Raw genomic sequence first — 23,108 nt, 5'->3', positions numbered from 1 at the left:
TAAAAGACCAAATTCATTACAATTTGAGCTGAGTTTTCACTAAAAGGAAAAAAACAACCAGTACCAACACCAGAAATACTGAACAAAGCTCATCCCAAGTCTGCTTTTCATGATATTTAAATATTTATTTAATTTTAAAAATACTTTTCATGGCACCAATGATTTTATGCTAACTAAGGTATTGGATATGTAGAAAAAGGTACATTTTGAAGGAAAAAAGGATGTAACTTACAGTATTTGGCACATGAAAGGTTAATCTCTAGATTTTCTTCTTTATGAAAACTAAGAAATTCACATTTTCAGGTATTTTACCATCTACTGCTGAAAGATGCAGTATGCTAGGACAAGATTGATGGGTTTCTGATCTCAGAACCTATGGAAACAACACTTTGATAGAAAGATGGGTAAAACTAACAGGGCCTGAAACGCGACGGATTCTGGAACGGACGGGAGAAACGTACAACGGAAAATCACCAGTTCTTGTGGTTTTGCGGTAAAATGCTGAGTGACAACGGCAGGAGGGACCTGGGGCTGGCACAGAATGTTATCCAAGGAAAGCTGAGGTGGCAGGTCCCAGCTGGGGACTTGGAGGATGTGTCTGGAGAGGATGGAGCGCAGGATGGGGCTGTGCCGTCACACGTCACACAGAACATTGCAGTGAGGAGGACAAGGAGGAGGAGGTGGAAGAGGAGGAAGGACAACACTGTAGAGTTAACCCGGGGTGAGAAACGTCAGCGTTGGGATGAGCACAACTGCATAGAAACACCAGCGCTACGGGCTGAGGTAGGAACACTACACTAAGAGTTAAGTTTGCTATGTTGCATAAAACAGGATTATCATGTAAAAAAAAATCGCTCCTCTGCCTCCTGGAGCCTTCCTGGAGGGCTCCTGGAGCCTTCCCAGAGGGTTCCTGCCTGATCCAGAGCCTGGGCTGGGCCCGGGCCCTCCTTGGGTCTCGTGCTGTGAGTGGACAGTTGTGGCTGTGACCGGGGTGAGGGGTCTGTGCCCCCCGACAGACATCCATAAACAGGACCTCTACCCTTATTGCACTGACATGGTCCCGGTCTGGCCCAACGTCACCGTCCTGCTCAGCGGTGGGTGGTGGATGCTCACAGACAACACGGACATCAGGCTTTGTAAAACTGCAGTTATGGCCCCAGCTTACGGAAAATCTCTCCCTGAGATGAAATTAAACTTGCTCAACTGTTTTCACCTTTTATTTTTTTGCTAATATGTCAAACTTCTCACCCAAACCTAACCAGAACTGGCTGTTATTGCTCCCTGTGGATGGGCTACTGCTCCAGGTGATCAACGGTCCCGGGGTTGTCACCAGCATGATGAGTTGGGTTTATTGACTTTTGTGTAAGAACAGTTGGGGCTACTGCTGTCCGTTGGCTTCTTCGGTGTCACCTGCACTCCTGAACTTCTGTCCTCTTCAGAAGAGTCCCAAACCAGAGCTCCTTCTCTGTCCTAAACCCAACAGGGCTTGGCTGGCGTTGGACTCCTGGCCTATGGAAGCGTTTGCTCCTCAACCACTTGCTCACTGGGAACCGCTTGGTACCGGCACCCACGGTCACCCCATCCATGAAGTAAAAAAAGACTGGATTAGATTTGATAACAAAATAGCATTTCCTTGTTAAAATAGACCTTGAAACGTCTCTTTTTTGTTGTTCTTTTTTTGTTTGTTTTGTTTTTTCTTCTTTTTCCTTGCTTTTTTTACAAAACAGGTACAACTGGTAGAGGGTAAAGGTCTCAATGAATCTGACACAGTCACTACAGCTCCATGCCGGGCTTGGCCACGTGTGCCCGGCGTTCCCTGGCTGCCTGTGCTCCCCTGCCCTCGGGAGCACCGATGCTTCAAGGCTTAAAAAAGTGGCGAAGGGCCGAGTCCGCAGCAGGGTGAGGGCTCCGACAGCTGCGCCGTGGGGAGGGAGCACCGGGACGTCCCCGAGAGCATCGCGGCGTGTGCCACCTCCGAGGAGGCTCCGGTGGGCAGGGAAGGCTCTGCCAGGTGGTGTGTGGAGGGCGGTGGTGGTGGGCACAGTGTGGGTTTAATACCGTAACGGTACACGTGTGTTAAATTAAACCTCGGTAGCACCATTGCTAGAGCTGCTGCGGAGCGGCCCCGGCCCCGCTGCCGCGTGGGGGGCGGTCACGGCTTCCCCTCTGCTCGGTGCTTCCCAAGTCGTGCGCGTGGGATCGGGACGGGAGGTGTTGTGCGGGCTCCGGGGGTGGGAGCGGCGCGGCTGGGCACGGCGAGGAGGAGGCTCCGGGGGCTGCCCACCCTCCTCTTCCTCCCGGCAAGCCGCCTCCTCGGCCGCGCTGGGTCGGGAGGGGAGGGTTAGTGTGTGCCCGGCGGGTCCCCGTGGGGACGGCGAGGTCTCTCCCCAGGCCCCCGTGGCGCTCCCGCCTTCAGGTGTCAATGAGCAGGCTTACCACGGCGCGGAGCTTGCAGGCAAACCATCGCCTGAGGGGACAAAAGTATTGGTAATGGAACTGCTCGAACTCGGGGGTCTGGCGGATATCACGGAAAAAGGCAGTGTCAAGGTCGGACTCGGTAAGGACGATCAGGAGGAGGAGCAAAACAAAGAGGAGTCCAACTGTCACAAGGAGCAAACGGAGGACACTTAAAACAAACTTATTCACCTGTTGGGCCTGTGCCGGCCCCAGGCTGCCGGTGCCCGGGCACAGCGCCCGCAGCTCGCCGCCCGCCTCCGCCTCTGCCGCCGGCGTGCCCGCCTCCGACTCCTTCTCCTCCTCGATGCTGCACGGGGCGCCGTTGGCCTGACGCGACAGCAGCATCAGCTCCAGGCTGTGCTCGGCCACGGGCGTGGGCAGCACGCTGTCCGCGGGGCTGTAGCTCTCGTCGGCGATCACGGCCACCCGCTCGCTGCTGTCGGCGCGGCCGCTCCGTCCGGGGCCAGCGAAGGCATCGCCGTGGGAGGTCGAGCGCACCGGGGTGGAGTGGGCGCTGTCCCGCAGGGACTCCAGGCCTGGGGCACAGGGGACAGGGGAGAGGGGGATGCTCAGTGGGTGGAGGGGGGTCCCGCCCCACCGCAGGGAACCCCCGCGCTGCCCCCAGCCCAGTGGCCCCGTGGGGACAGGGCACGGCTGCCCTGGGATGCTGATGGTTGTTTTTGTTGGCCCCTCGGGACCCGAGGCCCCTTCACTCCAGCTTGTGACTGCAGTGGTGACACTGGGACACCCACGTGGCCTGTCACCATCCCCGACAGCGCTGGCTGTGAGCCTGGACCACGGGCAGGGCCCCAGCTTGTCGTCAGTTGATCACAAAGCACCTGTGGGCTGTAGCTGTCCTGAGGTGACAGTGACAGTCCCCCTGGCAGCTGCTGCAGCACCTGTGGGACCCCTCTGCTGCTGGCACCAGGACATGGGCAGCAATGGGCTTGGGAGCATGGTCAGCACAGCAGGGATGCAGGGGTAGATGGGGGGCAAAAACACCCCCCCAGGGTCCGTGCTGGGGCAGCTGGTGGGCCCTTGGCAGCCCCGAGCTGGGCTGGGCTCTCCCTGTGGCATTGCTGGGCACAGCCAAGCCTGCTGCAGCCCATGGGGCCCAACTTAGGGATCTGTCCTTACAGGTTTATCCCCTGGCTGACACAGCCTTCCCACACCAAGCCCCTGCACCCTGGAGAGGCACTATGGGGTCCCCTGTGCCAGCCCCTGGCCCTGCACTGAGCTGAGGCATCATCATTTGTGCTGAGGAACTCCTGCCCCCACCAACGTGCCCCTCCAGCTCCCCAAATTCCAAGAATCCCCATACATGGGATTTGTTTCTGGCATTTCTGGCAGGCAGGGTGGAAAGTCTGCCATCGCAGTGTCTCCAGCACCAGAGAGGGTGGCTGAGGGTCGTGGTGAGGACCAGGGGGTCCCCTGAGCCACCCCACGGCAGCTGGAGTGGGACAGGGCTGGAGCTGTGCCCGTGGGGAGGGCACAGTGCACCAAAGTACTTGGCATGTTGTCACGGCTGTCCTGGCTCTGCACAGCCCGGGGCGAAGGGCACCCCCCGAGCCATCCCGCTGCATTCCCAGGGCTTTGCAGCCGCTCCTTTGTAAACCCTGCCCGGATGCCCCAGGCTCAGCCCGGCTTAGCGCGGGTGCCGCGGGGGCACCGAGGCGGCCCGGGCGGTGAAGAGCCAACACGTTCTCACCCCGACAGTTATGTGCTCTCCTGTCTCATGTGAACATCCCCCGGGGCACCTGCTGCGTCCCCGGTGGAGGGGGGGACACCACCGAGGGAGTTCCCCTGTTCATCACTGCAATAACAGCATCGCCCGCCTCGCAGACAAACCCTCCTGCTCTCTGCTTCCCTGTCACTGACAGCAGAAGCAAGAAAATTCCTGGAAATCTGGGTCCAACCCCGCTGCCGGAGCTGCTTTGTAGTGGTAACAACCCAGGGTCCAGCCAGCAGCAGAGCCCCCAGCCTGCTGCCCCCTCACGTATCCCACATCCCACACCCGCCTGCCCTTGGGGCTGCGGTCACCGGGACACCACGGCGACCCCTGGGGACACTCCTGAAGAGCCCAGACCTGGCGGCGCAGCATTACCTGGCACAGCAGCACCTGGCACAGAGGTGGCCCCGGGCACAGCTGGCAGCAGTGGCAGGATCCCCAGGGCCCGGGACAGCAGCCGCGGCCCCAGCGCCAGCACCCGCACTCGCACCTCCCGGCAGCAGTGGTTGATGAGCCACAGATGGACACTGACCCTGGTTTTAATCTTTACCAGGCACTTCACCATGGTGGCACAGGGACACGAGAAGCACAGGGACAGCCACTTGCCCACCAGCACGGCTGCTACAAGTGGCACTGGTGCCACCAGACTCAGGGTGAGGGCTATTTTGGGCACCGAGCAGAAGTGAGAGTGAGGAAAAGCAAAGGGGTGGTACCAGCTCAGGGTGATTTACGGGGGGAGATGATTTAATGCCCTGGCTGCTTCGCAACGGCACGTGGGAGAGAGGGTGTCACATGTAACTGGGTGGCAGAGGTGACCCTGTCTGCTTCCGCCCCTAAAACGGGCACAGACGCCAGCCCTGGGATTTCTCAGTGGAATTAAATCCCATCCCTTGGGACAGGCAGTCCCTGTCCCTGCCTACAGCCTGGGAACAGAGTCAGTGTGGCTGTGCCAGGACAGGGACTGGCTCCACAGCCCATCCAAGAGCAGGGCACAGCCAGGGAGGCACCTGCCCCCTTTCCTCCTGCTCCAGGCCATCCCTGGTCCCTCATCCACACCCCAATTTTCCAGATCTCTTTGCATCTTCACAAACTTTTGTACAGCTTCACTCAGCCATGACACGCCCCTGCACTACTCACCACACACTGTGTCACCCCACTGTCACCAGGAACCAGACACTGCTGTCACCAGGAAGTACAACAGCCACCACCAGTGGCACTGCCACAGCCCCCAGGGGTGTCCCCAGCCCCACGGGACAGCTCCAGGGCTGCTCCGGGTGTTCTGTCCTCTGCCAGCCCTTCTTCCAAGTGCATCCCACCCTGATACAGCTGCAGGACAGGGAGAAGCAGCCTCCCTGCTCCAGCCTGGTGACACATCAGCCTCTCCAAGGACAAGCCACCAGGGCTGCACACGCAGCTGGACACGCGTGTGCATGTGTTTGCACGTGTGTGTGTGTTCATGTGCGTGTGTGTGCACGTGTGTGTGCACGTGTTCACGTGTGTGTGTTCACGTACGTGTGTTCACGTACGTGTGTTCACGTACGTGTGTTCACGTACGTGTGTTCACGCGTGTGTGTGTTCACGCGTGTTCACGCGTGTTCACGCGTGTTCACGCGTGTGTGTGTTCACGCGTGTTCACGCGTGTGTGTGTTCACGCGTGTTCACGCGTGTGTGTGTTCACGCGTGTTCACGCGTGTGTGTGTTCACGCGTGTTCACGCGTGTGTGTGTTCACGCGTGTTCACGCGTGTGTGTGTTCACGCGTGTTCACGCGTGTGTGTGTTCACGCGTGTTCACGCGTGTGTGTGTTCACGCGTGTTCACGCGTGTGTGTGTTCACGCGTGTTCACGCGTGTGTGTGTTCACGCGTGTTCGCGTGTGTGTGTTCACGCGTGTTCGCGTGTGTGTGTTCACGCGTGTTCGCGTGTGTGTGTGTTCACGTGTGTGTGTGTTCACGTGTGTGTGTGTTCACGTGTGTGTGTGTTCACGTGTGTGTGTGCGTTCGTGTGTGTGCGTTCGTGTGTGTGCGTTCGTGTGTGTGTGTTCACGTGTGTCTGTGTGAGAGTGCTGTGTGTGTGAGAGTGCTGTGTGTGTGAGAGTGCTGTGTGTGTGTGTGTGAGAGTGCTGTGTGTGTGTGTGTCTGTGTGTCTGTGTGTGTGTGAGTGCTGTGTGTGTGTGTGTCTGTGTGTCTGTGTGTGTGTGAGTGCTGTGTGTGTGAGTGCTGTGTGTGTCTGTGTGTGTTTGTGTCTGTGTGTGAGTGCTGTGTATGTGTGTCTGTGTGTGAGTGCTGTGTGTGTGTCTGTGTGTGAGTGTGTGTGTGAGTGTGTGAGTGTGAGTGTGTGAGTGTGTGTGTGTGAGTGTGTGTGTGTGAGTGTGTGTGTGTGAGTGTGTGTGTGTGAGTGTGTGTGTGTGAGTGTGTGAGTGTGTGAGTGTGTGTGTGTGAGTGCTGTGTGTGTGTGTGTGCCCAGCTGTCCCTGTCCCCCTGCAGCCCCCTGCCCCTGTCCTACCTTCCATGATGGAGATGTGCACGGCTCTCCGCCGGGTGCGGGGCACGCTGCTCAGACGTGGGCCGTGCGTGATGGACGGGCAGCTCCGGCTTGGCACCAGCCCGGCCCTGGGGGTGACAGTGGGGACAGCTCAGAGCCAGGATGGTGCCAGCGCCCTGGGCACACAGCGGGGCTCCTGCTGTGATCCCACCCCGGGTCCCACTCCTGAGAGCTGCTGCTGGGCTCTTACCGGTGAATCTCTGGGGGCTCCCTCTTGATCTTGGCGCTGGACTCCATCACCTCCTTGGCGACACGGCCGCTGCAGGTGGGTCAAGAACATCAGAGGTGAGGACAAGAGCAAGTGCTGGTGAGCCACCATGTCCCCCACTGGCACTCCAAAACTGCCCCTCTTGGGGTGGGGAGGGGGATGGCAGCTGTGACACAGAGACAGCAGTGGTGGTGGCCTGGCTGGGGTCAGCACAGCAATGGGGGGATCTCTGCAGGACCCTGGGGTGGCCCTGGACTTCTGCAGCCCCAAACTGCTCCCCAAAGCCTCCAGCAACTGCCCTTGCTGTTGGTATTTACCTGTATCGGAACCGGCTTCCCTTGAAGAACAGGTTGCTGCTGGACACTGTCCGCACCTGGCTTGACTTCTCCAACCTGCAACAGCACCAGGAGTGTGTGAGTATCCCACACCACCAGCCAGGAGCTGGGAATGGCCCTGGCACTGTGTCCTGGCAAAGTGCTGCCCAGTTCTGTTCTCAACACACCTCACTGGTGACCAGGACAGGGGGCTCTGTGGGTACTGGTGCAGCATCATCCCTGCCAGACTGACCCTGTGCCCATCCAGGGTGGGAGCCAAGTGCCACCAGCCAATGGCAGCGAGGCCACGTGATGGGAGCAGAGCCCTGGAGTATGGAATGCCACCAGGAATGACCCCAGCTGCTGGCAGCAGTGGGTGGCACTGGCTGGAGGGACATGAGTGCTGTGTCAGCACAGCTTGTCCTTGCTGGCAGCGGGAGCATGACCAGGATGGACCCACTGCCAAGGAGCTCCCAGTGGCTGGAGGAAGTGTGGGCCACAGCTCCCACTGGGTCTCCCAGGGCCACCAGTGATACCCACATGCAGTGCCTGAAGTTCTCCAGGGGGCTGAAACCCCACCATGGCCTGGGCATCACAGGGTGATGGACTCAGCCCATCCTCGGCAGGTGGGAACTCGCTGGGGTGGGTGAAGCTGCTGTGAGGGACCATCCCATCTTCTTCCCATTCCATGGGAGCTGATTCCTCATCCCAGGAGTGCCAAGCAGCACCTCAGCTGAGCCCACAGTCCACTCTGCTGGGTGCAGAACCCAGCAGTAATTCACAGACACCATTAATCACAGGGATATTTGTAAAGCAATATTGCAATTTCATTTCATGTTCATGTAATGAGGAGTGAGACCTGCTGATTGCAGCTGCTGATTGCAGAATTCCTGGTGGGAATGCACTGCACGCTCGACTCACAACTTGCTGATAAAATAAAACTCATTACAAAGCACAGAGTGGACTGGGTTAATTATGGCATGAGCAGGATGGTGAATCCAAATGGCTCCACCAGCAGCTCTCTGGTGTTGCAGCAGAGCCTGGCCTGGCATTGGTCCCTCCAGACAGCCCAGGTGACCCACCAGAGACAGATTTGGGAGACCTAAGGGAGACCTCCTTCCCATTCACCCTGACTGGAGCTCCCCCAGCCCAGGGATACTCCAAAGCCATCCAGCCCATGGGGATGATCCCTTGAGCCACTGTCCCCAAGTGCCCCATCCCACCCAGGCTGCCTGTCCTGCCTGTCTCACCTCCCTGTCCCTTCACTATTTCCCATGAATAATTATGCTCCCAAAATTGCTTAGCAGCAGATTATTCCTGAAGTTCTTGAGCTTTTCCATGAAAAACAGACCCTTCCCAAGCCCCCTGGGCACTGGCTTGGCTTCAGCAGGGATTTTCCCGCAGGACTCAGCACAGACAGACCCTGCAGAGCTCCTTTGAAAATCCACCCTTGAATATCAGGTCAGAATATATTCCTGAATGCAGCAGTGCCCATCCCTGCAGTGTCCTGTGCCTGCCACCCACTGCATGGGCAGGGCCTGGGCATCTGCACATGTGGGCCCTGGGTGAGCTGCTGGTGCTTGGAATTCCAGGCTTCATCCCAAAGAATTAGCTTTAATTCCTGGATGGAAGTTCTCTGGGGAGGGATGAGCAGAGAGAGGCCCGGGTAGGAGGGACCCTGAGGGGCAGAGATCCGTGTCAACGGGCACCAGTGCTTTTGGTGGCTGGTGGCTCTGCCAGGGCCACTGGGACAAGGGGTCCCATGGCAGTGACTGACCCTTAGCACCTGGATGGAGCCCACAGGTGGGCACTGACCCACAGGGGCTGCAGGACACCCCAGGAACCAGCACTTACTTGTAGAAAGCCTGGTTCTCAATCCCACACTTCCAGAGGTGTTTGCAGGCTTCTGGTGTCGGGGCAAAATAGGTAAGGACAATTTTCTTCTCCTAAAGGAGAAAGACAGAGAGTTAAGGGGGGAACACAGGGATGTTGGAGCAACAGCTGACATCCCCAGGGCACGAGGGATGGGCAGACATGTGCCACCCACCCCTCTGCTCCTGGCCTTTGGGAACAGCCAGAAAGGCAGCTCTTGTAAAAGGTTCCTGCTGATGGCTCCTGTGGGAGCCAGCTCCATCCAGAGGTGTTCCAGCTGACTTTCTGGGATCACAGCAAGGAATAATCACCACAATCCCAAAGGCAACACCAGCAGGAAGGCACAGCCAGGAACTAAGGGGGGCCCTGGCTGAGCCCCCCCCAAGGCACAACCCAGGGCTAATGGAGGGGCTGAGGGGTCTAATGGCACCAGTGGGAGCAGGGAGGTAACCCCAGCACTGCCATGGAGCTGTAGTCCCTGTCACCATCCCTGGGCCATGGCCCTGCCAGGCCAGGGGGATGTTGCTGCCAGGTTCCTGGAGAACTGAAGACATGACCACACCGTGCCCGGGAAGTCCCACAGGAAAGGGGAACACTCACCTCCTTCTGACTTACATACAAGTAGAAAGTCTTCCCTTCGAATTTCATCTTGGTCACCTCATTCCTGGAAGGACAAGGACAGGCAGGTGGGAGTTGTGCAGAGCCCACCACAGCCTGGAGCCCACCCAGCCTGGCTGCTGGCACCGCACCAGTGTTAGGGATGGCAAAGGGGCAGCTTCCAGACCCTGTTCTGCATCCCGGGAGGTGCCGCAGGCCAGTGAGAGCAGCCCTGGCTCAGAAACCTGGAGCTGGAATGGGAGACACCCCAGGATGAAGCTGAGGGTCAGTGGGGGGGTCCCAGGGTCATGAGGAGTTCGTCCCATGGGCAATGGCCGGTGGCAGTGCCAGGGACACACTGGCCAAAACTGGAGATGCTGCAATAACCTGGGAATGCCACAGCCAGGCTCAGGGGACTGGGGGGATTTGGGATGTGGCCAATGTGGGGACAGTGAAGTTTAGCAGAGAGATATGTAGAAAATAGGAAGTCTGGGGCAGCAAAGCTCTGGGTGTGCTGAGCACTGTCCTGTCAGGCACATTCCCCCACCCTGGTGCTGTGGGGGGTCACCCCCCTAACCAAACATCCCTTGGACACCCCAGGATGATCCAGTACACCCATGGAACAGCTGGAATCGGGGGTGGGAACTCACCACTTGATGAAGTGAACTCTCTTGTTTCCCTGCAGAACGACGAACCCAAAGGGTGTGAAGGCCAGAAATGCTGCATTCCCAGACACATCCTGCAAGGAAACAGCAATCCCTTGTCAAGGGGAGGGCTTGGGTACTGCAGCATCCCCTGGGCCAGCTGCTCACACAGCTGGGACAGCACTGGGGACCCTGGAACTGAGGGCTGGGCACTGCAGCATCCCCTGGGCCAGCTGCTCACACAGCTGGGACAGCACTGGGGACCCTGGAACTGAGGGCTGGGCACTGCAGCATCCCCTGGGCCAGCTGCTCACACAGCTGGGACAGCACTGGGGACCCTGGAACTGAGGGCTGGGCACTGCAGCATCCCCTGGGCCAGCTGTGCCAGCAGGATGCTGTAGTTACATATCACCACATAGATTATATATTATATTGGCATATATAGAATAAATGCTATAATCATAATAGTATGTTATCATGGTTGCAATTAATATATATTTATAATATATAGTGTAACTATAATATTATATGTAACTATATATAGTTATTATATAGATACACACTATTTATTTAAAATATATATATAATTAATATAATATACATGGTTTAATATAGTTGTATATTATGTTATCATAGAATATCCTGAGTTGGAAGTGACTCACAAGGATCACTAAAGTCCAAGTCCTAAATACTGGATTATTTTACTAATATATATATAGTAATAACCCCAGACCATGGTAGCCCCCAGCTGCACTTCGGAGCCCTGCCCAGCCAGTGCCCTGGGCAGCACAGAGCCAGTTCAAAGCCACCAATTATGCCAGGCTGGATCAGGCAGCCCTTTCATACAATCCCAAAGGCGGCCCCAGGGAAGGGATCGGTGACCACACTGAGTGTGGGGAAAACCAGAGACACGGAATTGTGAAAGTGTGAAACAGTTGTGGCTGATCAGCAATTGCTGGATTCATGCTGGGTTTGGTTTTGGGTTTGGTTTTGGCCAGCAGACACCCAGAGGGCTTTTGAGGGATGCTCAGGATAAGGGTCCATCTCAGCCTGTCAGGGCTGAAAGGCAGAAATCTCTGATTGCCAACCCAACATCTGCACATGGCAGGGTGTGACCCCCAAATTCAGCCCCCAGAGGCACTGCAGTGCTGGCCAGCAAAGGGAGGGCAGAAACCTGCCACAGTTTAGGTCCCTGGCTGGCAAAGGGAGGGCAGAAACCTGCCACAGTTTAGGTCCCTGGCTGGCAAAGGGAGGGCAGAAACCTGCACAGTTTAGACCCCTGGCTTTTTCCCAGATCTGGGAAGGCCTTTGGGAAGAAAAGCAGGGTCTCAACAGAGGGATGTGCCCTCCAGGGGATGCAGAGGCTTGGTAGGGCTGGGGGAGCTAAATGGGCCATGGAACACCACACGGTGTCAGAAAACCTGTGGATGTGGCACTTGGGCACGTGGTTAGTGGTGGGTTGGCAGCGCTGGGGAGTGGTTGGACTCAATGGTCTTAAAGGGCTTTTCCAACACAAACAATTCCATGATTCTCTGTGCTTAGGCCAGAAGTCCTGTCCATCACCTGATACAGAAAAATAGAGGGAACCCCTGCTATTCACAGACACACATTCATGCAGGGATTTATATATAAAACAGTTACCAAGGACGGTGCCAGAGGCTCAGGTAAACTCTTCTTAAGAAGGGAACATCTTTTTCTGTGTTTGAATTTTTTGGAGAAAACATGACTACAAGACCATGAAAACTTCAGACAAACAGGACCCAGTCAGGGGACACTGAACTGAGGATGTCTGGTGAGAGGAAACAGCCCCTCATCCCAACCTTTCCAAATCCATTGGGAAAGGGAGAACAGAATCAGCTCCATTTCACTTTGGTTGCCAGATCCTTTAAGAGCATTAACAGCAGCTTTTGATGAATTAGGCTGAATTCTGCTACTAGATCTAAAAGTGTATATATTTGTTCTTAGCTGTTACAGGAACATGAATCAGTGTAACTCAAATATATTTAGAAGGTTCTGGGGGTAAAAGAAAGGCAATTACCTGACTGTAGCAGCAAAGGTCAGAATGGGAGGCTGCTGGCAAGAGCACTGGTTTAGAGGGAATTCAGAGCAAAGCAACCCCTTGGGCACTCACAAACACCCCATAAGTGAGGACCCCACACTCAGTTTTCTGTAATTGTGTGTTTAAGTGGCACAATACAAGGAAAACCCCTGGGGGATCCCAGGGCAGGCACTGCCTGAGGGGAGAATTCTCTCTCTGCTTTGTATCCCACACCCATCTGCATGGGATGGGAGTATCAGGGAACAGAGTGAGCCACATGCAGGGACATCCACAGTCAGTAAAGAACATTTCCAACAGCAAACTGGATTATGGGCAGGGCAGGGCAGGGCCGTTGGACTGTGCCTGGCAGATTAATGCCTGGTGGTTCCTCAGCAACAAAGTCACTGACCTTGTTCCTGCCTCCCACTGACCTCCTTCAGCTGAGGATGGCTGACCCCTCTTTTACAGCTGTGAAAATGCTTTTCTGCAGCTTCTCTGGACACCTCTTTGGAGGGCTGGGGGTCGTGCCCTCCCCACTCCCCTTTGTGTGCACACACTGGCCAGGGATGGGGTTGAGCCTGGAGGGGGCTGATGGCTCCAGACCAACCCCTGACCATGGCCCAAGAGCTGCTGCCAGGTGACACTTGGGCATTCCCTGGAACCTCTGCAGGTCATGCCCAGCCACATTCAGGAATCCAACCCCAAGAACAGCTGAAGGAACTGCTCTAGGAACTGTTTTACCTTGCACGGGTGTGGGTCAACCCCGTAGGTCTCCAGAGTCTGGGCTTTCCTGAGAAAATTCAGCTCTGAAGTAGCTGGTGTCTGCCCACTGCAGGAGGGAAAAACAGGGGAAAGAAGAACATTCTATGGAAGAGAGGAAGGTGAAAGGCAGCTACAGGAATTCTGTAAATCATGAGGTATCAGTCATGCCACATTCCTGTCAGGTTTTTTTAAGGGATCAACAGGAGCACAGCTCTGGAGCCCTGTCCATCCTTTCCTGCCAGTTCCATCCACGGGAGCCACGCTGAGCACTGAAAAGGGCCAAAAAGAAGGAGCATCTCCAAATTTAGGAATGAATTCCCTACTTGCAGAATAGACATTTCATTGGAGAGGAGGAAAAAGGTTTGGGGGCAGAGTGCAGCATCCCCAGCACAAAAGGACACAACCCTGCTGGGCTTTGGGGAGGTTTAAAGCCACTGCCCTCCCTGGGGCCTTCAGTCCAGTCAGGACACAGCCCCAGAGGCAGCAGCAGTGCCATGCAGTGATGGGGGTTTGCTCTCACACCTCACGTTCCCAGAGCAGGGGGAAGGCAGGACGGGGTTTATGGGGGTTGGTCACTGTACCCATTCAAAGGGCCCTCAGGCTCTGCCAGCTGAGGCAGGAGCAGGTTCCTGCCTGGATCTGACACATGAGGGGTGAGGGCTCAGCCCACAGCAGGAGTGAAAACCCCAAACAGGGATAAAAGTGCCCCCAGCATCAGCAACCCCCACGGCTCCCATACCTCAGCTCTGACTTGTGAATGTCCGCAATTTTCCTCTCCAGCTTCTCTGAGTGCTTGGGGAAGAACTGGAACTTGGAGCTGTAGCCTTCTGGGTGCTTCCCGGGGTCATAGTCCCCAATTTCAGCTGGTGGGAGACAGACCCAGTTAGGAAGAGCAGCACAACCAAAGCACAGTGTGCACCCCCATCCTGGCAGCACCCAGGGAGGGCACCCCAGGATTGCTGCTCCAACCCTGCTGGGCTTCCCATGGGCAGGGATCGTTTGTCAGCCAGTAACTGCATCCAGTTAATTCCACTGCTTGTGTGGGAATTCCCTGGCAGCAGATGCTCACAAATTTATTAATTCCTCAAGGTTCAGGAGCAAGCAGGAAAACAAGCAGGAGGGCAGGGGCTGGATGAGCCAATGGGTTGCCCAGGATGCAGGTGAGACCCCGGCCCCATCCTTGTCCTCCCCCAGCCCAGCACTGGAGGGTAACATTGGTATTCCAGGCGCAGTGACCTGCCCTAAGAGCAGCAATGGAACCAGCCCACAACATGAGGAGCAGATTCCTCCTGCCCAGAGCATTACCCTGCAGGATGTAGGCAGCCAGCAGTGCCGCGTCCGACGTCTTGCACAGGAGCCGCCCGTGGTACAGATCCCTTTTGATCTGCAGGAAGACCAAGTACCTGGGGACACGAGGGAGACCTCATTTATTAAGCAAGTTTAAATTACCCAAACAGGCAATTTAGATGTGGAGTATCTGCCACCAGACACTTGCTGTGACATCTCTCTCCCAGCAGCTCATTTACCAGACATGGCACTCACTGAGAGTGAACCAGGGCTGATCCCAGCAAGGACTGGGGCTCAGGTACCCACATCCTGCCCTACTCCAGCCCACAGGGACATGGTGCCTGCTCTGGGGCCAGCTCCCAACCCAAGGGCTGGCAGAGATCTCCATCAAGCTGGATACCCAGTGTGTTTCTTCATGGTGCCAGAACACAACTACAACCCCTCCAGCCCAACCGAGGTGCCCAAGGATGGTGCTCTGAAGGGGATCTCATGGTCTGGAGCCCACCAGAAATTGCTGCACTCTCCAGTCTTGCATCCTCCCCTGGCTGCTCAGCTTGCCCATAACATGAGTTTTCTCCTTCCCAAACTTTCTGTGTCCTTCCAGGTCTCAGCATACACACACACTCACTTCCCTGCTCTGTCCTTGCCAGAGATCAGCTCTGCATCACCCGGGGTGAGTTTCCTCCTGTGCTCACCCATCCCTATCTCCATGCCCAGTGAAAGGACAAACTATGTTGGAAAATTACATATTTAAATAAATTTAAACCTAAGTAACAGTTTGGGCTGAGTCATGTGGTGTTTGGGCAAACCTTTAGATGATAAAATGTGAGTCACAGAGGGAAGGAGTAAAATGGAGAGCTTAGAAATGGGTTTAAATAGCCAGACTCACACTCTGCAGTCTCTCAGTCATGCCTCATTGCTCAAATCCATGTTTATGCTGAGATAAACCACTAATTTTCACAGATAAAATATATTAAAGAGAAATGCAGATATTGAAGTGGACTCTGTCCAGGGGAAGGTGAATTTTAAGCACAGGTTCCAGTGGCAGCTGCAGGCACACCTCAGACTGCTCACCTGCATGAGGGACTCAGCCTGGCCCCGTGCAGGTGAAAAGGGGCACACTTAGATAAGGTTTTGGGAGGAAATTCTTCCTTGTGTTCCAGCCCCCTGCCATGAAGACTTCAGGGGTGGGGCAGCCACAGCCAGGGCCTCACCACCCTCACAGGGAAGGGATTCTTGTTATCATATCTATCCCTTCACTCTTATCAGTGTGAAGCCATTCCCCCTTGTCCTGTTCCTCCAGGTCTTTGTCCCAAGTCCCTCTCCAGCTCTCTTGAAGCCCCTTTAGGTGCTCCAAGGGGCTCTCAGGCCTCCCATTACAGTAGGTGCCAGCTCAGAACCCTCCAGCAGAGGTCCAGCTGCCCCAGGCAGAGCTGCCTTTCCCCACCCCATCCCTCAGTGGTTGATGTGCTCAGAGATCCACGGCCACAGCTTGTTTTCCAGAGCTGCTGCAGTTGCTCCATGAGTTCTCCTCATGTCCTTCCTCCTGGCAGGAAGAGTGGCCTGAAGAGCCCCTAAAGATAGAAACTCTGGAGAAGTGCTGTCAGGTTGTGCACTGCACTTTATCTCCCAGCACTCCCCGAGTGTCTGAGCTGCTGACGCCAAAGGCTGTGGCTGATTGAGCCAGGGAGTGCCAGGGGGACTGGGGGCACTGCAGCCCTTCCCAACTGCTGCCAGGGAGTGCCAGGGGAACTGGGGGCACTGCAGCCCTTCCCAACTGCTGCCAGGGAGTGCCAGGGGAACTGGGGGCACTGCAGCCCTTCCCAACTGCTGCCAGGGAGTGCCAGGGGAACTGGGGGCACTCCAGCCCTTCCCAACTGCTGCCAGGGAGTGCCAGGGGAACTGGGGGCACTGCAGCCCTTCCCAACTGCTGCCAGGGGAACTGGGGGCACTCCAGCCCTTCCCAACTGCTGCCAGGGAGTGCCAGGGGAACTGGGGGCACTGCAGCCCTTCCCAATTGCTGCCAGGGGGACTCGGGGCACTGCAGCCCTTCCCAACTGCTGCCAGGGAGTGCCAGGGGAACTGGGGGCACTGCAGCCCTTCCCAACTGCTGCCAGGGAGTGCCAGGGGGACTGGGGGCACTCCAGTCCTTCCCAACAGACTGAGCACAATAAGGACACCCTGAGCTGAGCTTGGGCAGTGGCACAAATGGTTCATTCTGGAGTGACAGGAGTGTGAGCAGCACCAATGGGTGTTACAGTGACGGTGCCACATTTGGAATTCTCTGCCCTGGAAGGTGCATTTGGAACCAACTGCAGCCAAAGACCAAAGCAGGGGATTTAACCATAGAACCCTGAAGTGGTTTGGGCTGGAAGGACTCCTACAGACCACATCATTCCAGCCCTCTGCCATGGCAGGGACACCTTCCACTATCCCAGGTTGCTCCAAGCCCCATCCAACACAGCCTTGGACACTTCCAGGGATGGGGCAGGCACAGCTCCTCTGGACAAGCTGTGCCTGTGCCTCACCACCCTCAGCCTGTGCTCCCCACCAGGTGTGATGGCTCCACGTGCTGACTCAGCACAGGTATTTCCTGGCTTTTCCCCGACAGCTGGGACAATTCTGAAGTGTCCGTGCTGTTACTCTCCCCTGCCTACAGAACAAAGCTTGGCCTCGTGCTCCTGCCCTGGCCAAGCCTCCCTTGCCATGGCCCAGCCTGTGGCACTGTCCCCTCCGTACCTGGTGATCTCCTCCTTCAGCGCCGCGGGGTCCGTGGGGTAAAACTTGACGCGGAAGCACATGGTAAAGGGAGGCTGAGCTGCAGGAGAACAGGGACAGTGTCACCCAAGGGCAGGGCTGGCCCCTTCATCCCAAACCACCCCGCTCGAGGACACAATCAGATACTGCCGGGGTCTCCCCTGCCTGCCCCACTGCCCTCAAACACACCTGCCCTTGGTGAGGAGGGAGCAGACAAGCACAGAGACATTCCTCTCTGCAGTGGCCATGAAGTGCAGATGTCCCTGATAAAGCTGTGGGGAGCACCAGCAGCACTATCTGCTGGCCACCCAAACCACTCCCCACCCCCAAATCTTATTTCCTCATCTCCATCACTCCTGTCCTGGTCTCCATGGATGCTGGGGAGTCCCGTGCTGGGGAGTCATGACTGGCTGTGGCTGCAGTAGGAGCTGCTGGTGGGTGTTTCTGCTCTCAAGCCACCAGAACAACTCCAGGGGGAGCCTTTTTCTGGGAGATGGGCTGCGAATTGACCCCAGAAGGGATAGGCTGGAGAAAACGGGAATACTTCTAAGATGGAAGGAGCACACACTCTGTCTGGGACACCTGCAACACTCACCCCGCATCTGCTTCACAACCGACTTGGTAAACTCCAGCCAATGCTGAAAGGAAAAAGAAGGCAATTAAAGCCTGATGGCTGCGATTTCTTAAGGTGGGAAGGATGAGGAAGAGGCTGGTACTGCTCCAGGCAAGAAAAGCCACCTGAATGTCAGAGAGTGTCCCTGGAAGGGCAAAATGGGACGGGGGGGAGTTCAAACTGGCCCTGTCCCACAGTCAGGGAGCAGCTCTGTGCCCAGCTCCTGGCTCAGCATTGGCTTCTCCCTGTTACAGCCGTTGCAGAAGGTGCCCTGGGAGTAGGAATTGGTTGTTGTATTGATCAGTGGGAAGCATAACACAAGGCTGTTGTCAATAGCTGTGTCTGAGAGTGTGTTGGAACAGATTCTCATTCACAGCGAGGGCTGGAACAGCTCGTGTTCTGCACACATTTTGACCCCAGGGAAGTGGCAGGACTTGTTCATGCAGCCTTGGCGTGGGAATCCAGCTCGCTGGGCCCGTGGTCTGTGCTCAGCTCTGCCGGATCTGCTGCACCTTCCTGGGGCTCAGCAGGACACGGGGCTGTGCTGGGAGCCGGGTCAGATCAGGTCGTGCCTGGCTCTCCGCTCCTCACTCCGACGCCTTGTCTCACTCTCCATTGCCCGAGGCAGCACTCAAGTGTTTGGATCCTCCGCACAGAGCTGTCAAATGGCCTAATCTCGGTGTTAAAACGTGAATGAGTGCTAGAAACGGTCCTGCAGAGCCGGTGCCAGAGGACCTCTCTCCTCACTCTGGAACAGCATCACATTCTCTCATTCTGCGAACTCAGGTGCTTCCAGCCCTGACCCTCACTCGGGGATCCGAAGGCCAGGTGAGTCCCTCGGGCTCACAAATCCCAGCCATTGCTGGGGACTCACCAGGGATTCGGGACACTGGGGCTGCTGCTGCTGCCGCCAGAGCCTGCGTGCATCCTGACCCCTCCCCTGTGGGGCAAGGGGTGACCTCGGGGTGCTCAGAGGGCCACGAGTAGATGCCAGTCCCACGGGCAAAGGAACGACCCCGTCAGGGGGGCACCCACAGCCCCTGTCTCAGCGGCAGGGCAGGGGAGAGCTGCTGGGGGAGAGCCCCTCATCATCACCTAAACCTGCCTTTATTCCTGGCCTTGGCCTCATGCTCTGGTTCTCAGCGACAGGGACCAGCCTGACACCCCTTCCCCGGGCCGGGCAGGAGGGGCTCTCTCTCACCCTTTGCTTGTCGGGGTCCACAAACCGGATGCCGAAGTAATCCTTCTCCAGCAGGTTCAGGTGGTGGCAGAGAAGGTCGAACAGGTACTGGCCCTTGGCATCTCTCTGCAGGACAAAGAGTCTCAGTGACGGGCACAGGACGGGGAGGGTGGGGTAGAGCCGGGCAGGGGGTGAGGGGGCCAAAAATTGTAAGTGACACCAAGGACAGTGCAAACCCCACACACCTCTCTGATATTTTCATCTCAGAAACCGTCTCCCATCCCACCCGAGGGGCGGCAGGACCCCACGGCAGCACCGGACCGAACACAAACGGGGATTGTAGAAGTATCATAGATAGAAAGCTTGCTACATCTCAGGTTTCACTAACATTTCATTTCCAGCTCTGCAGACTGGAGCACACACTGAACTGCGGCGCTGGGAGCTGTCCCACAGCGGTGCTGGCCCTGGGCACCGTGGCACTGCCCGCACTCGGTGAGGCAGCTGTGAGAGGGAGGACATTGGCACCATAAAAAGCAATCTCTCACCTCGCAGAATCTGCTTCTTATCCGCCTCTTCCCTTATCTGCTTCAAATTCCGGCTTCTCGCTAAACAGAGGCGGGTTTCTCGCAGTCCCCCTCCAGCAGGTGCTTTCCCCCTGCCCTGGGCTCTTCTTACGCAGATCGGAGGTTTCGCCACCACACACCAAAAACTCTCCTCCTCCCCTTGGCTGGGGATGCAAACCCGGCCCCGGCAAAGCACCTGCTGCTTTGGCAAATGGTCCATTGTTTGAGTCATTAACCTTTAACATTTCAGTGCCTCCCATCCAGAGTTTCCATGATTTATATCGGCTGCCCCGGCCAAGGCAGCGAGAGCCGCGGGCCGTGGCCCCGCAGGCAGCGGCTCTGCCCGCATCGCATCGCATCGCGCCGCGCCGATCAAAGGCTGCTCTGACACCCACGCTGCCTCCTGCCTTCCCACTAACACGTTTGAATGCATTGTTTCCTGACAAACACAGAGAACACACGCGTTATCTGATCAAACAAGCGCGTTATCTGATCAAACAGTCGCTCGGCAGACACGGGCAGTGATGGGAGAACCCCCTGGGACGGCATTAACCCATTCCTGTGGCTTCGGCCGTCTGGGAACTGTCCTGGTGCTGGTGTCGGATTGGCAGCTGCTGGCACACCCAGCCCTCGGGCCGGGGCCAGGCAGCGCTAGGGCAGCACCGAGGGCATGCGGCGGTGACCCTGGCAGTGCTGCCACCGGGCAGGGGCTGTCCCGGCCCCGGGGTGCCCACCCTGCCCCGGGGACAGCCCACTCTGTCCGGGGACAGCCCGTCCTGCCCACCTGGCTCTGCGCAGCGGCCTCGGCAGCCGCACCGGGACATGGAGCACACAGAAGGCAGAGAATGCCCTGGTGCTCTCCGGGAACAGCCCGACTCGCAGCCTGGCACCTTCCCATGCCGAATTAAAACACACCTCTTCCCTGGGCAGCCTGTGCCAGGGCTGGACAATCCATTTGGCAAAGAAATTTTTCCAATATCCAACTTAAAGCTTCCCTGGCACAACTCGAGGCCATTTCCTCTTCTCCTCTGTCCCTTGTTCCCTGGAAGCAGAGCCCGACCCCCTCCCGGCTCCATCCTCCTGACAGGGAGTTGGAGAGATTGAGAATTTGCCCCTGAGCCTCCTTTTCTCCAGGCTGAGCCCTCTCAGCTCCCTCAGCCTCTCCTGCTGCTCCAACCCCTTCCCAGTTCTGTTGCCCTTCTCCGGACACGCTCCAGCCCCTCCATGTCTTCCTTGCAGTGAGCTCTGGGATTTGGGAGCTGCAGCTGAAGCCCAGCGGAGCAGCCACACTCCTGCCTGCAGAGTCTGCGGCAGCCTCGGCTTCTGGCCGGGCTCTGCAGTGGATCCACCGAGCTCAGCTGAGCAGGCTGTTTCCCCCCCTGTTACCGAGTGTTTTAAGCCACTCTCCTCAGCGTGCAAAGGCAGACCGGAGCAGCTGTTTGGGCGGAGGGGAGGGCGCTGGCAGCAGTGCCGGCAGCCGAGGGGCTGAGCAGCCGCAGCAGGGCTGGGAGATGGGCTGGAGCTGTGCGGGCAGCACTCCTGCCAAACCTTGGCAGAGCTGGGACCGGCAGCAAACGGAGCTCCCCGCGGGCAGCAGGTCCTGCCAGGCGGGAAGAGCACCCTGAGAGTGCAGAGCATCGTCTCTGCCTGCTCTGCCCTCCTGCAGCCCCCTCCCCTCCTGGGCAGGCGGCAGAGCCCACCACTTACCCCTGCTGGGCTGTCCATGTGCATCGTGGCGTTGGGAAAAAGGGAAGATTCCTATTTCCTGTCAGCAAACCCGTATTTCAGCTGCCCCAGGCTCTGCATTCCAGCCCCCCTTCCCTGACCATGCACAGCTGGGAGCAATGACACACTGGGAACAGGAGGGGTGTTGGCACCTCTTCCCTCATCATGCAGAAAACACCAGTAAATGCTGCGTTTATTCTTTTCCTGCAGAAAAGGTCACTCTGCGGGCTGAGCTAAAGGGACATTTGGCACGGACACAAAAGGTTAAAACAACTAATAACAGAAAATGCATAAACAAAGACATACCCCTACATCATTCCCAGACAGAGCTGAAGGGCTCTCAGGCCCAGAGCCACTGCTGCAGGAGTGAAGAGGCTGATTCCACAGTCCCCCCAACACCCCATCCCTCCACACCTCCCGGAGTAAATTCCACAGGGGTTTGCCCCAGGCTCCTCTCCCTTTCCCTGCCCCAAAGCAGAAGGCTCCTACTTTCCTCTGAAATTTTCACAGAGGAATTGCAAGGAAGGACAAAGCAGACACCCCCCAGTGCCTGGAATGTGGTGGAAGGGTGAAACCGTGGACGGCATTACAGGGGGAATGTTCCCTCTTTGATCTCTCTAACTTGAATTAAACATATTCTAAATTAATCATTAGCAGAATGTCTTTCAGGAAATTATCTGAACTGCCCCTACAAATCACGACTTAAAAGAGCTCTCATTGCATAACACCAGCTTAAGTATTCTGTGTTTGGATCTTTATATGTTCTTATAAAATGAGGCTCCTGTCTGTCTGAAGGTTTCAGGGCAGCCTTTCGGGGTGCCCTGGCTGATGGAGGACCATGGCCAGCCACTGTCACACGCTAGGATGCCACATGCAAGGCTGGCACGTGCCACGCTGAGGGTTTGCTCTGAATGCCAACACCTGCCAAGGACTTTCAGTATCTGAGGGTGCCTACAAGGAAACTGGAGAGGGACTCCTCATCAGGAACTGTGACAGGACACAGGGAAATGGCTTCCCACTGCCAGAGGCCAGGATTAGGTGGGATACTGGGAAGAAATTCCTGGCTGGGAGGGTGGTGAGGACCAGACTGCCCAGAGAAGCTGTGGCTGCCCCATCCCTGGGAGTGTCCAAGGCCAGGTTGGGCAGAGCTTGGAGCAACCTGGGCTGGTGGGAGGTGTCCCTGCCATGGCAGGGGGTGGGATGGGATGAGTTTTAAGGTCCCTTCCAGCCCAAACGAGTCTGATTCTGTGATCCCATGACTTAGAACTTGTAAACCCTGAAAGAGGTGCAGCCAAAGAGAGCACCATGTCCAGACACCTCTGGGTGCCAAAGGGCACCGTGTGACTGTCATTGAGGAGGGTGCACTGGGCTATGGAGGGTTCAGGTGCAGCCTGGGCTGTGGAGCCATCGTGGCTGTGCTGCTGCTGCTGCTGCTCCCACTCAGAACTGCAGAGGACAGCTCAGATCACCACACACCCTGCAATGTTCTGATTCATAATGGCCCTGATTTCCCTGCTCTAACCTGAGCTGAGGCTGCAGGGGCTGCATTGTGGCCCAGGCAGCTGAGAATCTGCAGAGCTGGGCTTTCTGTCCCTCAGCCACGTCACCCTGGCACACTGCAGGGCAGCTCTGGCAGGGTCTGACCCCCTCAGCTCAGCTCCCACATCCTCCCTCACACCCACCCTTGGCCATGGGTGTCACTGGGACTGGATCTCACGGCACTCCCCATTTCTGTGGGATCTCTGGAGCCCCAAGCACATCCCAGTGTCTCAGCTCATCCCTGCAGACTGGCTGAGCTCACTGGGGCAAGATGGGGTCTTGG

At 56.8% G+C, this 23,108-nt stretch overlaps 1 protein-coding gene across 1 annotated transcript in view; it reads right to left on the bottom strand.

Annotated features, from left to right (window-relative positions):
• Positions 1–116: 116 nt before the first annotated feature.
• The window catches only part of FRMD5 (FERM domain containing 5), a 77,313-nt gene continuing 54,321 nt past the window's right edge, over positions 117–23,108 (bottom strand). The window contains exons 2-14 of the mRNA XM_071568245.1: positions 19,020–19,124; positions 17,801–17,843; positions 17,188–17,266; positions 14,467–14,564; positions 13,901–14,024; positions 13,141–13,228; positions 10,368–10,456; positions 9,721–9,784; positions 9,103–9,194; positions 7,252–7,326; positions 6,917–6,985; positions 6,688–6,794; positions 117–2,993 (exon numbers count right to left, since the gene is read on the bottom strand). Of these exons, the coding sequence (XP_071424346.1) occupies positions 2,413–2,993; positions 6,688–6,794; positions 6,917–6,985; positions 7,252–7,326; positions 9,103–9,194; positions 9,721–9,784; positions 10,368–10,456; positions 13,141–13,228; positions 13,901–14,024; positions 14,467–14,564; positions 17,188–17,266; positions 17,801–17,843; positions 19,020–19,124 (1,614 nt within the window). The 3' untranslated portion in view covers positions 117–2,412. The remainder of the gene's footprint in view (positions 2,994–6,687; positions 6,795–6,916; positions 6,986–7,251; positions 7,327–9,102; positions 9,195–9,720; positions 9,785–10,367; positions 10,457–13,140; positions 13,229–13,900; positions 14,025–14,466; positions 14,565–17,187; positions 17,267–17,800; positions 17,844–19,019; positions 19,125–23,108) is intronic.

The sequence above is a fragment of the Pithys albifrons genome, chromosome 13, assembly GCF_047495875.1.
Source record: "Pithys albifrons albifrons isolate INPA30051 chromosome 13, PitAlb_v1, whole genome shotgun sequence".
Taxonomy (NCBI): Eukaryota; Metazoa; Chordata; class Aves; order Passeriformes; family Thamnophilidae; genus Pithys; species Pithys albifrons.
This window is presented reverse-complemented; position numbering and strand designations above follow the sequence as displayed.